Source organism: Corticium candelabrum, chromosome 20 (assembly GCF_963422355.1).
Source record: "Corticium candelabrum chromosome 20, ooCorCand1.1, whole genome shotgun sequence".
NCBI classification, from domain to species: domain Eukaryota; kingdom Metazoa; phylum Porifera; class Homoscleromorpha; order Homosclerophorida; family Plakinidae; genus Corticium; species Corticium candelabrum.
The window spans coordinates 1,525,816-1,540,815 of record NC_085104.1 but is presented as its reverse complement, the minus strand read 5'-3'; the positions used below and the strand labels follow the sequence as shown (position 1 = coordinate 1,540,815).

The 15,000-nt window shown below is 41.7% G+C and overlaps 2 protein-coding genes across 4 annotated transcripts in view; both read right to left on the bottom strand.

The window, feature by feature from the left end:
* Nucleotides 1–10,592, bottom strand: part of LOC134195990 (unconventional myosin-IXa-like) — a 32,405-nt gene extending 21,813 nt beyond the window's left edge. Inside the window, exons 1-14 of one of the 2 annotated variants that reach the window (XM_062665070.1) lie at nucleotides 9,518–10,592; nucleotides 8,533–8,690; nucleotides 7,907–8,107; nucleotides 7,673–7,799; nucleotides 7,515–7,604; nucleotides 5,273–5,386; nucleotides 4,174–4,308; nucleotides 2,261–2,530; nucleotides 1,808–1,898; nucleotides 1,656–1,754; nucleotides 1,487–1,571; nucleotides 1,119–1,157; nucleotides 878–1,048; nucleotides 779–815 (exon numbers count right to left, since the gene is read on the bottom strand). In XM_062665070.1, coding sequence (XP_062521054.1) covers nucleotides 779–815; nucleotides 878–1,048; nucleotides 1,119–1,157; nucleotides 1,487–1,571; nucleotides 1,656–1,754; nucleotides 1,808–1,898; nucleotides 2,261–2,530; nucleotides 4,174–4,308; nucleotides 5,273–5,386; nucleotides 7,515–7,604; nucleotides 7,673–7,799; nucleotides 7,907–8,107; nucleotides 8,533–8,690; nucleotides 9,518–10,282 — 2,382 coding nt within the window. In that variant the 5' untranslated portion in view covers nucleotides 10,283–10,592. The remainder of the gene's footprint in view (nucleotides 1–778; nucleotides 816–877; nucleotides 1,049–1,118; nucleotides 1,158–1,486; nucleotides 1,572–1,655; nucleotides 1,755–1,807; nucleotides 1,899–2,260; nucleotides 2,531–4,173; nucleotides 4,309–5,272; nucleotides 5,387–7,514; nucleotides 7,605–7,672; nucleotides 7,800–7,906; nucleotides 8,108–8,532; nucleotides 8,691–9,517) is intronic. The other variant, XM_062665071.1, reaches the window with a different exon arrangement.
* Nucleotides 10,593–11,866: 1,274 nt separating this feature from the next.
* Nucleotides 11,867–15,000, bottom strand: part of LOC134195684 (ADP-ribosylhydrolase ARH3-like) — a 6,311-nt gene continuing 3,177 nt past the window's right edge. The window contains exon 4 of one of the 2 annotated variants that reach the window (XM_062664753.1): nucleotides 11,867–12,408. In XM_062664753.1, the coding sequence (XP_062520737.1) occupies nucleotides 12,003–12,408 (406 nt within the window). In that variant the 3' untranslated portion in view covers nucleotides 11,867–12,002. The remainder of the gene's footprint in view (nucleotides 12,409–15,000) is intronic. The other variant, XM_062664754.1, reaches the window with a different exon arrangement.

Here is a 15,000-nt window from a genome sequence, read left to right as displayed (position 1 = left end):
TTGACCTAGACATCTCTCTTGCCCATCCCTGGAGCTCGGACGTGTTTACTTCATCTTTAAAAATAGATGGTCTAGCTTTGAAGCAAAAAATCAAGTATCAAGACTACCAACTGGCAACCAAATAATCTTCAAGCCTCTAGTCATCAAACACTTTGGTAGATGAGGTGATGAAGGAGAGCAATATCTCCGTTCTCTCAGATCTCAATCCTTTGACAAAAATGGTCGGTGTAACTCAGCACAATCTATGGATTAATGGCGAAAAGATTCAGCGGTCAACTACAGCGATGCAATGCTAGAGTAATCCAACGCAGGATGTCATCTTTGGGTTGCAGAGTCCTTGCAAAAACAAGCTGCATTCATCTCCAATAATGAATGTTGTAGTAACTGGAACCCTCTTTGGGTTCATTGCTAGTTATACAAAAAATTGGAGTTTAATTAAGTTGTAAGCTTGTTCAGTAGTTGACCTCCTTAGTCTCTAAGTGATTCTGTATAGTTTGACTCTTAGTTACATATTGTATGTTGCTAGATTCATGTTTCAAATATATGTATTGGACAGACAGACAGATGGACGAACAGACAGACGACAGACAAACAGATGAAGGAACAAGCAGACAGACAGACAGACAAAACAGATGGATGGACAGACAGACAAAACAGATGGATGGACAGACAGACAGACACAGCAGACTGACCGACGTAAAACTAAAGACAATAAAAGACTGAAGTCCCACAACTAACAACACAAACTTCTCTCAAGCTACAGACCAATAAGATGCACCTCAAGCTTCGTGTGCCTTGACCGCGTCCGATATCTCCTGTACATTCATTCCACATTCCATCAACACAAACTCGACTCAACATCACAAACTCATCTTGCCTGTATTTCGATCCTTTATTCGATGCTCGTCTCTGGAGCACCGAGCCCGACGACAACCTCTCCCTCCCCTCTACGTCCCCGCTGCTGCACGGTCGATTCTTATTGATCGATTTCATCTCTAACGACATGTTGTTGATCCTGTCCTGCACGCTGAGAGCGCGACCATACACACTAGAGAGAGAAAGAGGACACAGACTAAAGTTTTATTACAGTCAGAAATGTTTACGTAAAATTTTTTGACCTTTCAGGTTCAGCGAAGAAGTTAGTGGCAAATGTTATTCTGTGTACAACAATTAATGTTCAGATTCAGTGATGGTAGTGGATAGTTAAAAGTCAGTGGTTTTAGGTTATTTGTTCAGTGGACACATAGTTGTGTGTGTGTGTGTGTGTGTGCACGTGTGTGTGTGTGTGTGTGTGCATGTGTGTGTGTGTGTGTGTGTGCGTGTGTGTGTGTGTGTGTGTGTGTGTGTGTGTGTGTGTGTGTGTGTGTGTGTGTGTGTGTGTGTGTGTGTGTTAATTCATCAACAAACTGGACACTACGTTACCTACAGCTAGTCAGCAATAAAAGTTGCCACAGACATGATCACAATCTATAGCACATTGACTTACTCAAATGATGGGGATTTCTGTACAGGCAAGGATGGTGACATGAGTTTCCTTCCAACATCATTCTGCTGACCTCCGTCTTCTGTGCCTGCAAATACGTGTTGATCATTCAGCATCAAGCACGATCAATCAAATCCATCGTCGTCCACAACTCCAAGCACTAACCACTTACGTTTCTCTCTTCCTCTCTTAGCTGCACGAATAAATATACAAAAGGCTCGCACAAAATGACGTATCAACTTCCACCGCTGTAACACGGCACGACTGCTCTCTAGACACATCCTGATGGAAAGCGAGAAAGAAACAAAGACAGAGAAGACAAACCAACAATCTGACGTAAGAATGGCATTGTGCTGCTCTTCAGTACTGCTACAACGTCTGGTCGAATTAAGTCGTTGTTTTTCTCACGGAAACCCTGAATACATGAGCATTAGAACGTGTAGTTGTTGATTAACCTTGACGACTGAATGTGATTGTGTGTCAAGTTGTATACTTATGTAATTGTTGCCTTTTGTGTCAGTTAGGTTTGACTGTCTAATCGTCGGACTGTTCGCATGTCTCACATCTGTCAACTGCTTGTCTGTCAGTCCATCCGCCTGCCTGCCTGCCTGTTGGTCTGTCTGCGTATCTGTTAGTCACTTCATCCATCTGTCTGTCTGCCCATCCATCTGATTGTCTGTCTCTGCTTTGGCCCATCTGTGTACTTGTACTTGTCTGTCTGACTTTTGACAAGCACATGCGCACACACGTGACACTAAACGCTGTGTCCCATCTAACCTTTATATGATAGTCCACACTGCCAGCATAGTGGTTAATCATAAACATGGGATCGTTCTTCTTCAACTGCGGGACAGCAAAGCAGGGATGATCCTTATGCTGCAGGTCAAACTTCTGCAGCAGCGTCTCATCCGTTGAGCTTGCCAAACGTGACTCGTCATCCAAAATATGCATCAAACCAGTCGGGCGCTTAGAAATCAACTCCAAACACTGAAGGTTATCAACATAATCGACAGCATTCCATCGTATGCCTTCCTCATTGTATTCATCCTAACAAGCAGTACAATCATTGTGATATTGACAGTCATCTTACAAATTCAAAAGACTAAAAAATATTTAATTTTTTTCAATTTGATTACATAAATAAAAGTCTTGGCTCCTTGAATTGTCGGTGCCATTTAAGCCAGTGACGGAAGATACTAAAGCTAGAAAACATCTACGGTATAAAGATCTTGTGCAGGATGCCAAGTCCTCTTATCACACAGAATTGCTACAGCTAATTATTGGTTCAAGAGGTTTCATTTTCTCCAAAACAAAACGATCACTGGCCCGAGTGTGCAAGCCGTTCAAACAAGACATGGACATCCTTTTTGACAACATCATTCAGGCAGTTATCAAAAGTTCCTATTGCTGCTGGATTAACAGAAAAAACTAGTAGTTCAAGTGTTTGTCTTGTTTAACTGTTATTTTTGTTGCTTGAAATGTAATTTCTTCCCATTTTAGTTTCCTTTTAGTCTTAGCGGGATCATCGATGTTACAGGAGATGCCAATCCTGAAAAGACTCCGCCTGCATTATAAGACGCTTATTGTTGTATTCTGTAGCGAATATATGACAATAAAAGTTCATAAATAAATAAATAGATAGATAGATAGATAGATAGATAAATAAATAAAACAAATAAATAAATAAATAGATAGATAAATAAATAAATAAATAGATAAATAAATAAATAGATAAATAAATAAATAAATAAAACAAATAAATAAATAAATTAATTAATTAATACATAAATTTGATTTGATTAAATATTTAATACAACATGATTGGTCAATAGCAATAGCAATAGTAGCCTCAAACTTCCAGAAGCGTGACTCCAAAACAATACTAGAATGATTTTGGAAGTACTCACCAAAAAGCGATGCTAAATGGGTAGTCTAACAGCGTAAGATCATTTTACAGTTCAATAACAAGATGGAAACATACTGTGCTTTGCATTACACAAACATATCATTTGTAAATGGCCATGAGATCTCATAAACAAAGAAGACACGTTTGCTGTGTTTGCGGTGATACCTTGGTGGACGGCATGAAACAACGACCCTTCGATTCTTCGGCACAATGCTAGCTAGTCTAACCGCTCAACTAGCTAGACTACCGCTTGACCAGATGTCAAAGTTGATGTGGTCTGTCCTGTCACCGCAAGCTTGAAAAGATCAAACAACTAGAGCTGAAACTAAAACTAAGATGCATGCGGGCACCAGAGTCTTTATTCACGACTCTGGCGTGCATGTATCACCTCTGGCGTGCATTTAGTGCCAGGAGGATTTCCCAAGTGTGTAATCAGTGCTAGTGCACTTAGCATAACCAATTACTGCTAAACCAATCAGAATTTAGAGCCAACATTCCGGATCTAAGACGCTGATTGGCTTAGGAGATTTCCAAAATAATTTTTGTATTGTTCTAGTACAGACTAGAGTCACGCGCTTCGTGCGCTCTCTGGTCTGGAAGTTCAGGGCTATAGCAATAGTTAATTAAAGATGAACGAGAGATTAGGGTTATTAAATCAATAAATAAATAATATATATAAATCAATAAAATACGTCAATCAAAATTACATATAATTATAAATAAATTATGTAACTAACTAATTATACCATAGTGTCTATAAAATGTTATATATACGATGTCTCACCTGTTCCAACTTGAATACGTGTTGGTTGAAATAGAATTGCAACTGTTCGTTAGCATAGTTAATACAAAACTGTTCAAAACTATTCACAGCAAACACCTCAAACCCAAAAATGTCCAACAGACCAATACTTCGACCCTAAATACAAAACACAATACAAACAGTCAGAATACCGAACGACCATCCTTCCTAATCTAAATTTTCAAAATATTCATAAAAAAATTGACAAAATCGAATATATCCAATGAATTCTTGTTGACCAAACTGTTGTATGAAGAAATAGTTGTTCGTTGAATTTAATGTATAGGGTTTTCTCCAAAAAATAAAGTAGCATGGTGCGTAATTTATTAACTAATTTTAAAGGTGGTGTTGGGTGTGGCACTTGATAGAAAGTTGACCTACAGTAAATAACTGAAACTGTAATACTCATTGAGTCAGAATTGCTTAATTAATTTCTTACTAGATTTAGATTATCTCTCGTGTTGACTTTCTTGGTTGACTCAGTTATATTACCATTAGTTAATTAACAATGTAGTGTCTGTGTGTGTGTGTGTGTGTGTGTGTGTGTGTGTGTGTGTGTGTCTGTCTGTTTGTCTGTCTGTCTCTCTCTGTGTGTGCACGTGTGTGTGTGTGTGTGTGTGTGTGTGTGTGTGTGTGTGTGTGTGTTAAATTTCTTCACGTCCACTGACTAAAATTCTATTTTAAATTTCTAACTAATTAATTTCTAAATGTTTATCATCAGCCATCCTCTTAGGTTCATTCAATTCAAAGTTGTTAGACATTTTCGATCTTTTCTTGCTGACATCAAGGCTAGGACACTGTGTTCACCACACTTTCTGAAAACCATGTGTTGATTAGTACATACTTTTTGCATGCTGACACACCAAATGATGGTGTCCTGCTGTACATGTCATATGATGTGTGATATATGCATGAGTTCAACACATGAATTAATTAGTAACCACTCCTACTAACTAGCTAAGAGCTACAGCAGCAGAAATAATGTCTACATTTACATCTTTTCGTTTGCCTGTACAGATGGCAATATTCTAGTGTGTAAATGAGTGGCATTACATTAGCTGTCATGTTTGTTGTCACTCACTGTGTGTACTGCTCGTCCGGGCTTGGCGGTTAATGCTTTGTTCATCTGTGCAACCATCCAGTCGAAAAGAGATGCGTACAGAGACTTGGCCATTGCATCACGATTTCCAACTGCCTAAGGAATAAAGAAAGAATAAAAGCACATACGACTTCCAGTTTGTTTATCCGTCTGTTCATATGTCTGTCTGTCTGTGTGTCCATCTGTCTTTCCATTAGTCTATGAGTCTGTCTGTCTGCCCAGCGTGTCTGCCCGTCTGTCTGTTTTTCTGTCTGTCTGTACGTCCATTTGTCTGTACGTCCATTTGTCCGTCCGTCCATCCATCTGTCTCTCTGTCCATCTGTCTCTCTGTCCATCTGTCTTTCTGCCCATCTCTGTCTGTCTGTCTGTCCATCTGTCTGTCTATCTGTCTGTCAATACATATATTTTCAAACATGAACTACGATACAATAGCAATAACCGCTAATTACTTGTGTCTATGTAATGTTCCTAAAGCAACTGCGTACTACAGTATTTCCCGTGCAATTATCCGGTTAGGGCAACCAATTATCCAATCTCGCTCTAGCAAGCGGTACACTTTGCCAATGAAACTCCCATCTTGCGTCGCTGGTTAGTTGTTCAGTGCTGTGGGTCACAGTCAAAACTCTCTCTGATGCAGATTGATAGCATCATGAGGAACGTTAGGACAATTAATTAAGCTACTACACTTGTGAATGTGAGAATTCAGCTGCAGCGCGCCGCAACCGAACAGCTCTGCCACCTTTCATTTCGAATCAATCTCATTGACTTGAGAGAAAAGACCACTGCACCACCGACACTCTCAGCTTCGCGCCCTCATCCAATTCTGAGTGAAACAAATTCACAATTGCCTAGCGATCAAGCTGGAGAGTTTAGAGCTACCTAGACTGTAGATGTAACATGTACTTTATCAACGTGTGTTTGAGTAGCATGGTTGTTAATTCTGCGGAGTTCTACAGTACATATTCTCTCTAATCTTGCTAGCATGTGCAGCTCTAACGGTGAGTACATGTTAGCTAGAAGCTCATTGAGGCATAAAGCACATGTTAAGTCCTCTAGTGCGTCCGGACACAACTCTAGCAGAAGTTGTGACAAGAGTCTGACCCGAAGAGTCTGACCCTCACTGCAACAACTGCAACTGCGCCATTCTCTGTGTGGTCATCCTCGCTGGTGGGCTATAATTAATTACCAGACAGTTACTTATGGTTTTTCCTCCGTGACTAATTAATAGCAAAAACTAGAATTACCCTGTTTACTGGTGCAGCAGTAACTGCGACAACATCCGTTAGTACGTGCTATTATTTCTCTAAACAGCGCTTCTATAACTACACTGCTCATAATTAAAACCACCAATCAAATAATTGGTTGCCCAATGGATAATTGATTGGCTGAGTGGGATAATTGGTTGCCCAACCGGATAATTAGTTGTCTGAAGCGGATAATTGGTTGCCCCAACTGGATAATTGCCGGGAAATACTGTAGTAACTACATAAAGGAACATAGATGTACCTGTCTAAATAATTAAAGAGCAACTTGTGTCTGACTGTCTGTCAACGTTCTTCACTCGACGGCTGATCTTCTTTGATAAAATTTTAGCATTACATGATTGTAGAGCAACTGATAAGCATCGCCTCCAATAATTCTTGAACTGGCCTCCGTTTTTCTTGCCAAATTCGTCAACCGATTTCTCAGACAGTTGATGGAGGTACTTGTGAGCCTCCCAGCCCCAACACCCAAAGTGTTCCAGTACTAAAGGAATCACTTTTGCGTGTCCTCCTGCTACTAGTATCTTGTCCTTATACTTTTTCTCTTTCAGTTCTTCTCTGGCTTGTGCTGCAAACCCATCTTGCTCTGCTGCTCTTTCAATTATGTGTTGATTTCAAGGGTGAGCCAGTGAAATATCAAGATCATAGAATGTTCCAATGCAAGCATCAAAAACTGAAATGTCTGGTCGGTCGTTGCTGTTAAGCGTAACGATCTCTTAACTCGACATGATGAGGGGTTGAAAGAGTTCTTAAACACTGTCTGTCTGTCCATCTGTCTGTCTGTCCATTTGTCTGTCTGTCTGTCTGTCCATCTGTCTGTCTGTCCATTTGTCTGTCTGTCTGTTCATCTGTCTATCTGTCTGTCTGTCCATCTCTGCCTGTTTGTCTGTCCATCAGTCCGTCCGCCTGTCCGTCTATCTATTCCTCTTGTCACTTACTGCTACCTACACCACATGACTCACCTCATCCTTAGAGTAAGGAATAATAACAGTTTCACCACGAGCCATATTCTTCCTCGTTGTCAAAGCCGCAGTCAAAGTCTCCAATCTCACCTACACACAATCAACACATAACTCTAACTCCAATTACCCTTTACCACCAACCAACGAGATATCCACACCTTGAGAAGGTCGGACACGACTTTCAGTTGTGCCATATTTTTCACTTCAACTCCCGTCATGTCGGCACTTCGTTCTACCAAAGTGACGTTGCCAAGATGTAGTAGAGCAGCCAGGATGGTAAACACACTAAATACACACACGGCACATTCAACATTCTTTGTGTTTGGAAAACATGTAATAACACAAAAACAACAGACAAACACACCACACACCATCCAAACACGTCGTCCCACCTTCGTTGTGTTTCATTTGAAAATCTTAGCTTCTCCATAGACTGCACCAGCATGTTAAACAATGCCACCTCGTCTTCTCCTTCTATTTGATAACAACGACTTCGATTAAGGTAGTGATAGTAGTCGGGTTTTTTCAGCCATAAAGACTTTCTCAGTGCCTCATCGGCTCCTGCCAGTAGGTAGTAGAACACATGGTAGTTTCTATTAGAAACAGTTGGGTGAAGAAAGACGCAAGTTAGTTAGAAACTTTAAAGTGTAGACTAGAGTATGATACAAACAACAAGATAGAGCAGTGGCAACAAACAAACAGAGATAGATAGACAGATAAACAGACCAACAGATAGACAGACAGACAGATAGACAGACAGACATGGACAGACAGACAGACAGACAAACAGACAGACAGACAAACAGACAGACCGACAGATAGACAGACAGACAGACAGACAGACAGATAGACGAACAGACAGACAGATAGATGGACAGACAGACAGATGGACAGACACAGACAGATGGACAGACAGACAGACAGACAAACATAGAAACAGACAGACACATAAACATACAGACAGATTAATTAAAATGCAAAAGACAAAAGACACCTCTCACAATACATTAGTGCGTACCTTTCATGCTCAGCTTGAAAGTTAATTCTCGACTTCTCTAAAAGATATTTCTCAATCGATGCAGACACATAAGCTCCGTCCTCTCGAAACTTTAAACATATGAATTTCCCAAATCGACTAGAGTTGTTGTTGGTGACTGTCTTCGCATTACCGAAAGCCTAACACACATGATAATGATTCAGTTGATTGTAAAGTCTGTTGGTAAGGATCACAAAGTTGAGATCTTGTTAATTGAAAAAAATAGAATGGCATTGATAATGAAATGAAAGAAATAAGACAAAAGCTAAAGTACAGTAATAAAATTAAAGAAAAACACACACACACACACACACACACACACACACACACACACACACAGTGACAGACAACTTGTAGTTAAGTAGCTTCTTTCTAAGTTTTATCCCCCCATATGGGGCTAATGTATTATGTAGTAATTATTATGTAGTGGACTTTAGGTTTCCTTTTAGAGTTTGATAAAAATTTCATTGTAATGAAAATATATGTATTGACAGACAGGAAAACAGACAGGCTAATAGACAGACAAACAGAGAAACGAGCAGACAGACAAACAGACAGACAGACAGGCAGACAAGCAGACAAACAAACAGACAGACAGACAGACAGACAAGCAGACAAACAAACAGACAGACAAACAGACCAACAGACAAACAAACAGACAGACAAGCAGACATACAAGCAAACATACAAGCAGACATACAAGCAGACAGACAGATAAACAGACAGACTAACAGACAAGCAGACAGACTAACAGACAGACAGACAAGCAGACAGACAAACAGACAGACACAGACACGCAAACAGACTAACAGACAGACACAGACAGACAAACAGACAAACATACAAACAGACAAACAAGCAGTCAGACTAACAGACAGACATGCAGACATACAAGCAGACAGACAACAGACAGACAGACAGACAGACAAACAGCCAAACAGCCACCACACACAACCCCTCATCCAACCTCCAAAATAACACTCGTCCCGACAATCCTCTCCTCAACACTCGCCGCTTTCGCCTTATTACTCAACGCCATAAGATACCGCATCAAGTACTTCGTACTCTCCGTCTTCCCCGACCCGCTCTCCCCACTCACAACCACACACTGATTCCTCTTCTCTCTCAACATAGCAAAATACGCGCCATCGGCGACAGCATAAATATGTGGCGCCAACTTTCCCAACGACTGTTGCCGATACATATCAACATACTTAGGTTGATATATTGACAACAACTTAAATGGATTGACAGCGACAAGAATGCTCCCAACATACGTATAAATGTCATCCGAATGGAATCGGTTCGACAGATTCTCGAGCATTGCTTCCTCAGTCAGCTCAGATGCAGTACACAAATCCGCGACATTAAGAGTACTGGGATGATTAAAACCCGACATGATACGACTGATACGCTCCTGCTGGTCTTCTGGTCTCAATCCTGACTCGTCTTTTCTCCTCAAAGCGAACAAATTGTTGTCTTTTGCGAACCAAGTCTGTTGGACGACTCCCGGCATGTCTGTTGTTGTCAGCTTCCGTTCTTTGTCTTTTCTCACCGCACTCACCTCGACCAGCTCGAAATCTCGCGAGTTGCCTGGCATGCCGAGCTTAATGAGCGCCTGGCGTACGACCTCGCCGCTTGGTGTTGAGCGGCGTGTCTGAATGGCGGTGAAGACTTTGCCCGGTAGGAGATTACCCGGATATATACGAATCATCACCCAGTCGTCCGCCATTGGCTAGTGTCACGATGAATGAATTCGTTGCAACTGAGCGCACTTGTGGTTCGTTCCTCGCCCACGCGTTTCTCGCCGTTTCTGCTTCTAGCGCCAGTGTCACCTGATACGTCAATGTTGACGCCAACGCCAGCGTCGGAGAGCGAACTTCTCCTTTCGGTGGTTGTTTGGGTCACGTGATATTTCGTGAAGATCCCACGGGAATTGAGATTTTCGTGCGACGATCACTCGGGTGGCAGTCGAGACGTCTTGATGAGCATGTGGTCGTCTTGAAGTCGAAGAGACGCAAGCCGATATCGAGGCGTACGTTAATTCACTTCACAGAACGTGGCAGCGCGTCTATCAAAGTAGCATCTGGCCTCGACCACGCCTACTAATTTATATCTGTCGTGTCCCGTATAATTAACTGTAAGCGAACAGATGAGAACGTGTCTCCTGTGGTAGTCTGTCACCTACTCTGACCGCACTTTGTCTGTCGCCTGTCTAATAGTCTAACTGTTAGCTTCCACCATGTGTGTCTGTCTGCCTGCCTGTCTGGTGTCTGTCTGTTTGCTTGTCTGTCTGTCTGTCTGTTGTCTGTCAAAATACATATAGTTATGTTTGTATGTTTGTCTGTATCTGTTTGCTTCTCTGTCAAATCTTCATATATCTTATACATCAAAGCTAACACGTGAAACTAAAGCTAATAATGAACAATAAGTGTCACAACTACAACAATAGATTACACAAATAACAAGTAGAATTAAACAACCCCCTATGGAGCCTACAAAACAAAATTTAGTTTACTGAATTGAAAATTGAACAACATCTACACTCTGGCCAGCTTGCTGTCCATACGTTACTCTAATCATCTGTCTAGCCAACACCAAGGCATTGCAACGCTGAAATAATACTAACAAGTGTCTTCCCCAATTAGTCTTAAAATCTGAGGAATTGTTTCTTCCTTCATCTCTGTATAGTTTGGAAAGTTTATTGAGGAATGTTGATGCTTCTTCTCGATCCCCACCCACCAAAATGCTCGGACACTAGTGGAATAAGGCAGGAGTGTGCCCTCCAGGCAACTGCTATTTACAATATTCGCTATGTTTGATGTCTTCTTTCTTTGCTGCAGCTCCATCCATAGTCGCTGCACTTTGCAAACTGTTCTGGCTCCAGAGTCAGCAAGAGCCACATCAAGCTCGTCTGTTGTCTGTCAAAATACATATATTATCTGTTGTTTTTTCGTGTGTGTCTGTCTGTCTGTTTGTTTGTCCGTCTGTCTATTGTAAATCAAAATACATATATTATCTGTTTGTTTCTGTGTGTGTGTGTGTGTGTGTGTGTGTGTGTGTGTGTGTGTGTGTGTGTGCGCGCGCGTGGTGTGTGTGTCTGTCTGTCTGTCTGTCTGTCTGTCTGTCTGTCTGACTGACTGAGTGTCTGTTTGCTTGTCAGTCTGTTGTCTGTCAAAATACATATATTATGTTTGTTTGCCTGTCTGACTCTGTCTGTGTGTCTGTCTGTCTGTTTGTCTGTCTGTCTGTCTGTCTGCCTTTCTTTCCATCATCCCTCTATCAGTCTACCACATAAGAGATGACCATTTTCGAGTATGTACAAAGCATGTACTACTATAATCTCACTCAATGAAAAACACATTACATTACGAAATCACACTAGACTCCTACCCAGTCCTCTCCTCGCATGCACATGCACCAACTACAAAACCACACAAATCCAAAAAAGGTTACAAACTACAAGTAGAAGACGACAAAGACGTCGCTAAGTCATACAGCGAGCTAGCAAATGCAACAGCATCATCCACACTCTCCGCTGCATCCCTAAACTGTCTAGGAATCACATCAACCCCACAATAAGCACCCGCTATCGCACCTGCCATGCTAGCAATCGTGTCCGTATCACCACCTATGGAAATCGCATAATCCATTAGTTCATGGAATGACAGTTGGTATTTCACAGAATGAAGAAAGGCATAAATGGCAGTTGAAACGGCCTCTTTTGCTGAGACTCCGTTGCCCAGAGCGTCTGCAACGTCGTATCCGAGTTGTGGTGTTCCTCTTGCTAGGAGAACTTGCATCTTTAGTAGCTGGCTGTGGTATGGGGATGACTGCATGATGCTACTCTCTGTGCTTCTAACACAAAGAATCAAATGCGTGTGTGTGTGTGTGTGTGTGTGTGTGTGTGTGTGTGTGTGTGTGTGTGTGTGTGTGTGTGTGTGCGTATGTGTGATTACGTGAGTGTCCATGTGTGTGTGTGTGTGTGTGCATGTGTGTCCATGTGTGTGTGCGTGTATGTGATTGCGTGTGTGTCCATGTGTGTTTGTGTGTTTGTGTGTGTGTGTGTGTGTGTGTGTGTGTGTGTGTGTGTGTCGGAGTATGGGGTTTCTTCCCAGGAGCAGCACCATCTGCTACCGAGCGCATCCACAGGTTGCGGATTGTGGAACAACCCTTAGATATAAGGGTTAGCTGTGAAATAAGCAGGCCTTGCCTAATGAATAAGCAGTCGCAGACAATCTGGTGGCAGTGTTATCAGAGAGTGATGGGATAACAGGTGGAAGTGTTATCTCTATAAAATGTCACATATTCTCTATGACGACACTGGGCATGGCGAGTACAGCCGCCATAAATAGGCTGTTGCTACAAAGTCTGATTTGATTCAAAGCAATTCAGCACAGTATCTGTAAGCAGCTGTGGTCACTTTGGCTCTAAAGAGCAGTTTACTAATTTGGGGTCTTAGTTTTCTGGTCAGCTTACTGTGTCCATACATGTTGTTTGGCATGTTGTAGTCTTACATCTGTCAACATATAGCACGTACTGGAGGAGAGAGTGGAATCAGTTCTGCACACACTCATTTCACTATAATCCATTCTATTGTGCAGGTTCTTTTATGGTGACTTGTTTTGTCTGTGTCTTTATCTATTCTTTTCTTCAAGTCCAACAGTGATGGGCAAGTAGTAACAGGGGCAGTTGTAGAATGGCAATGGAAGCCTTTAGCTACAACCCTGCACGTTGGCGGCTCAGGTGTGATGGCTGTTCTGTTGTTGAATTGGAGTAACAGCACAGTTCGTGTCCTATCTGAGCGTCAGAGCAGCCCTATTCAGGGATAGCACTGCTCTCTCCAGTAGGAGAAGGGGAGAGAAAAGGATCCCTAAAGAAAGCTTACTCTGTACAAACCTTGCTGGCTTACCACGGTCAGCGGGCATTCAATTTTGCGGTCGAAAGAAAAGAAAAAATGAACAATTGAAGTTAACGATTGCAACATGGAATGTAAGAACATTATGAGATAACAAAAATAATGTCAATCTTGAGCGTCGATCCGCAGTTATCGCTAGAGAACTAAAACGGTGTAATATTGATATTGCAGCAATAACTGAGACCTATCTTTCTGGTCAACAAAGTTTTGAAGAAGTTGGTGCTGGCTACACTTCCTTTTCATCAGGTGTCCCCATTGGTGAACCTCAACAAGCAGGTGTTGGTTTTGCAATAAATCCAGCATTGTACGTAAACTTGAGTTCCTACCTAACGGTACCAATTCTCGTCTCATGTTACTACGTCTAAATCTTCCCAATGAGCGATATGCCACTCTCATTAGTGCATATGCACCGACTCTACCAGCTTCAGATGCCTCTAAGGAAGAGTTTTATGAAGAATTGACAAATGTTATTGACTCAGTGCCAAGAAGAGATGAACTTTTCCTTCTTGGAGATTTTAATGCTCGCGTTGGTCGGGACTGTACATCATGGTGTAAGTAATTGGTCATCATGGTGTAGGAAGGGAAAATTCCAATGGAACATTACTTCTCAGTACTTGTACTCAGTACAATCTAGTTATAACAAACACCATCTTTCAACAATCCAACAAGTATAAGACAACATGGATGCATCCACGTTCACATCATTGGCATCTTCTGGACTACGTCATTGTGCAACAACGTGATCTGCGTGATGTCAGACAAAAACTCGAGTGACAAGGGGTTCTAGTAGTTGGTCAGATCATCGGCTTGTGAGGTGAATCACATCTCTTGTCATCAAGCCCAAGCAACATCGGCAACGCTTGATGCCTACTAAAAAGTTGTGTGTTAAACGACTGTTCGTCAAAGACATTAGATGTCAGTTTCAAGATCAAATAGAGTATTCGTTGGCTAGTATGACAGAATCATCTGATATTGACTGCTTTTGGACCGATTTGAAAACAAAGACCTTTCAATGTGCATCTGACATTTTAGGTCATACCAAACACAAACATCAGGATTGGTTTGACTTAAATGAACCTACAATTCAGCCTCTCCTTGACAGCATGAGGGAAGCACACCTTGGGTGGATCAGGGATAAATCTTTGACTGCTAAGAAAATAGCTTATACCAGCTTGCGTCAGAGTGTGCAAGCTAAAATACGTTCACTAAAAGAAAACTGGTGGATGAAGAAAGCAGAAGATCTACAAGCAGCAGCCGACAAACATGACATGAAGTGATTTTACTCTGGTTTAAATTCAGTTCTTGGTCCACAGTCTAGGAGCACAACACCTATTTTCTCTCATGATGGCTCAACTCTGCTTACTAAACACGAGGACATTCTTCAGCGTTGGCCTGATCACTTCAATCTAGTACTAAATCGTCCTTCTGTCGATGATGATATGGTGTTAGATGACATTCCACAGCTGGCATGTGAAGATCATTCAGCGCCGTCTCCCCATGTAGATGAGGTTTCTGATGCAATTCAGCAAACG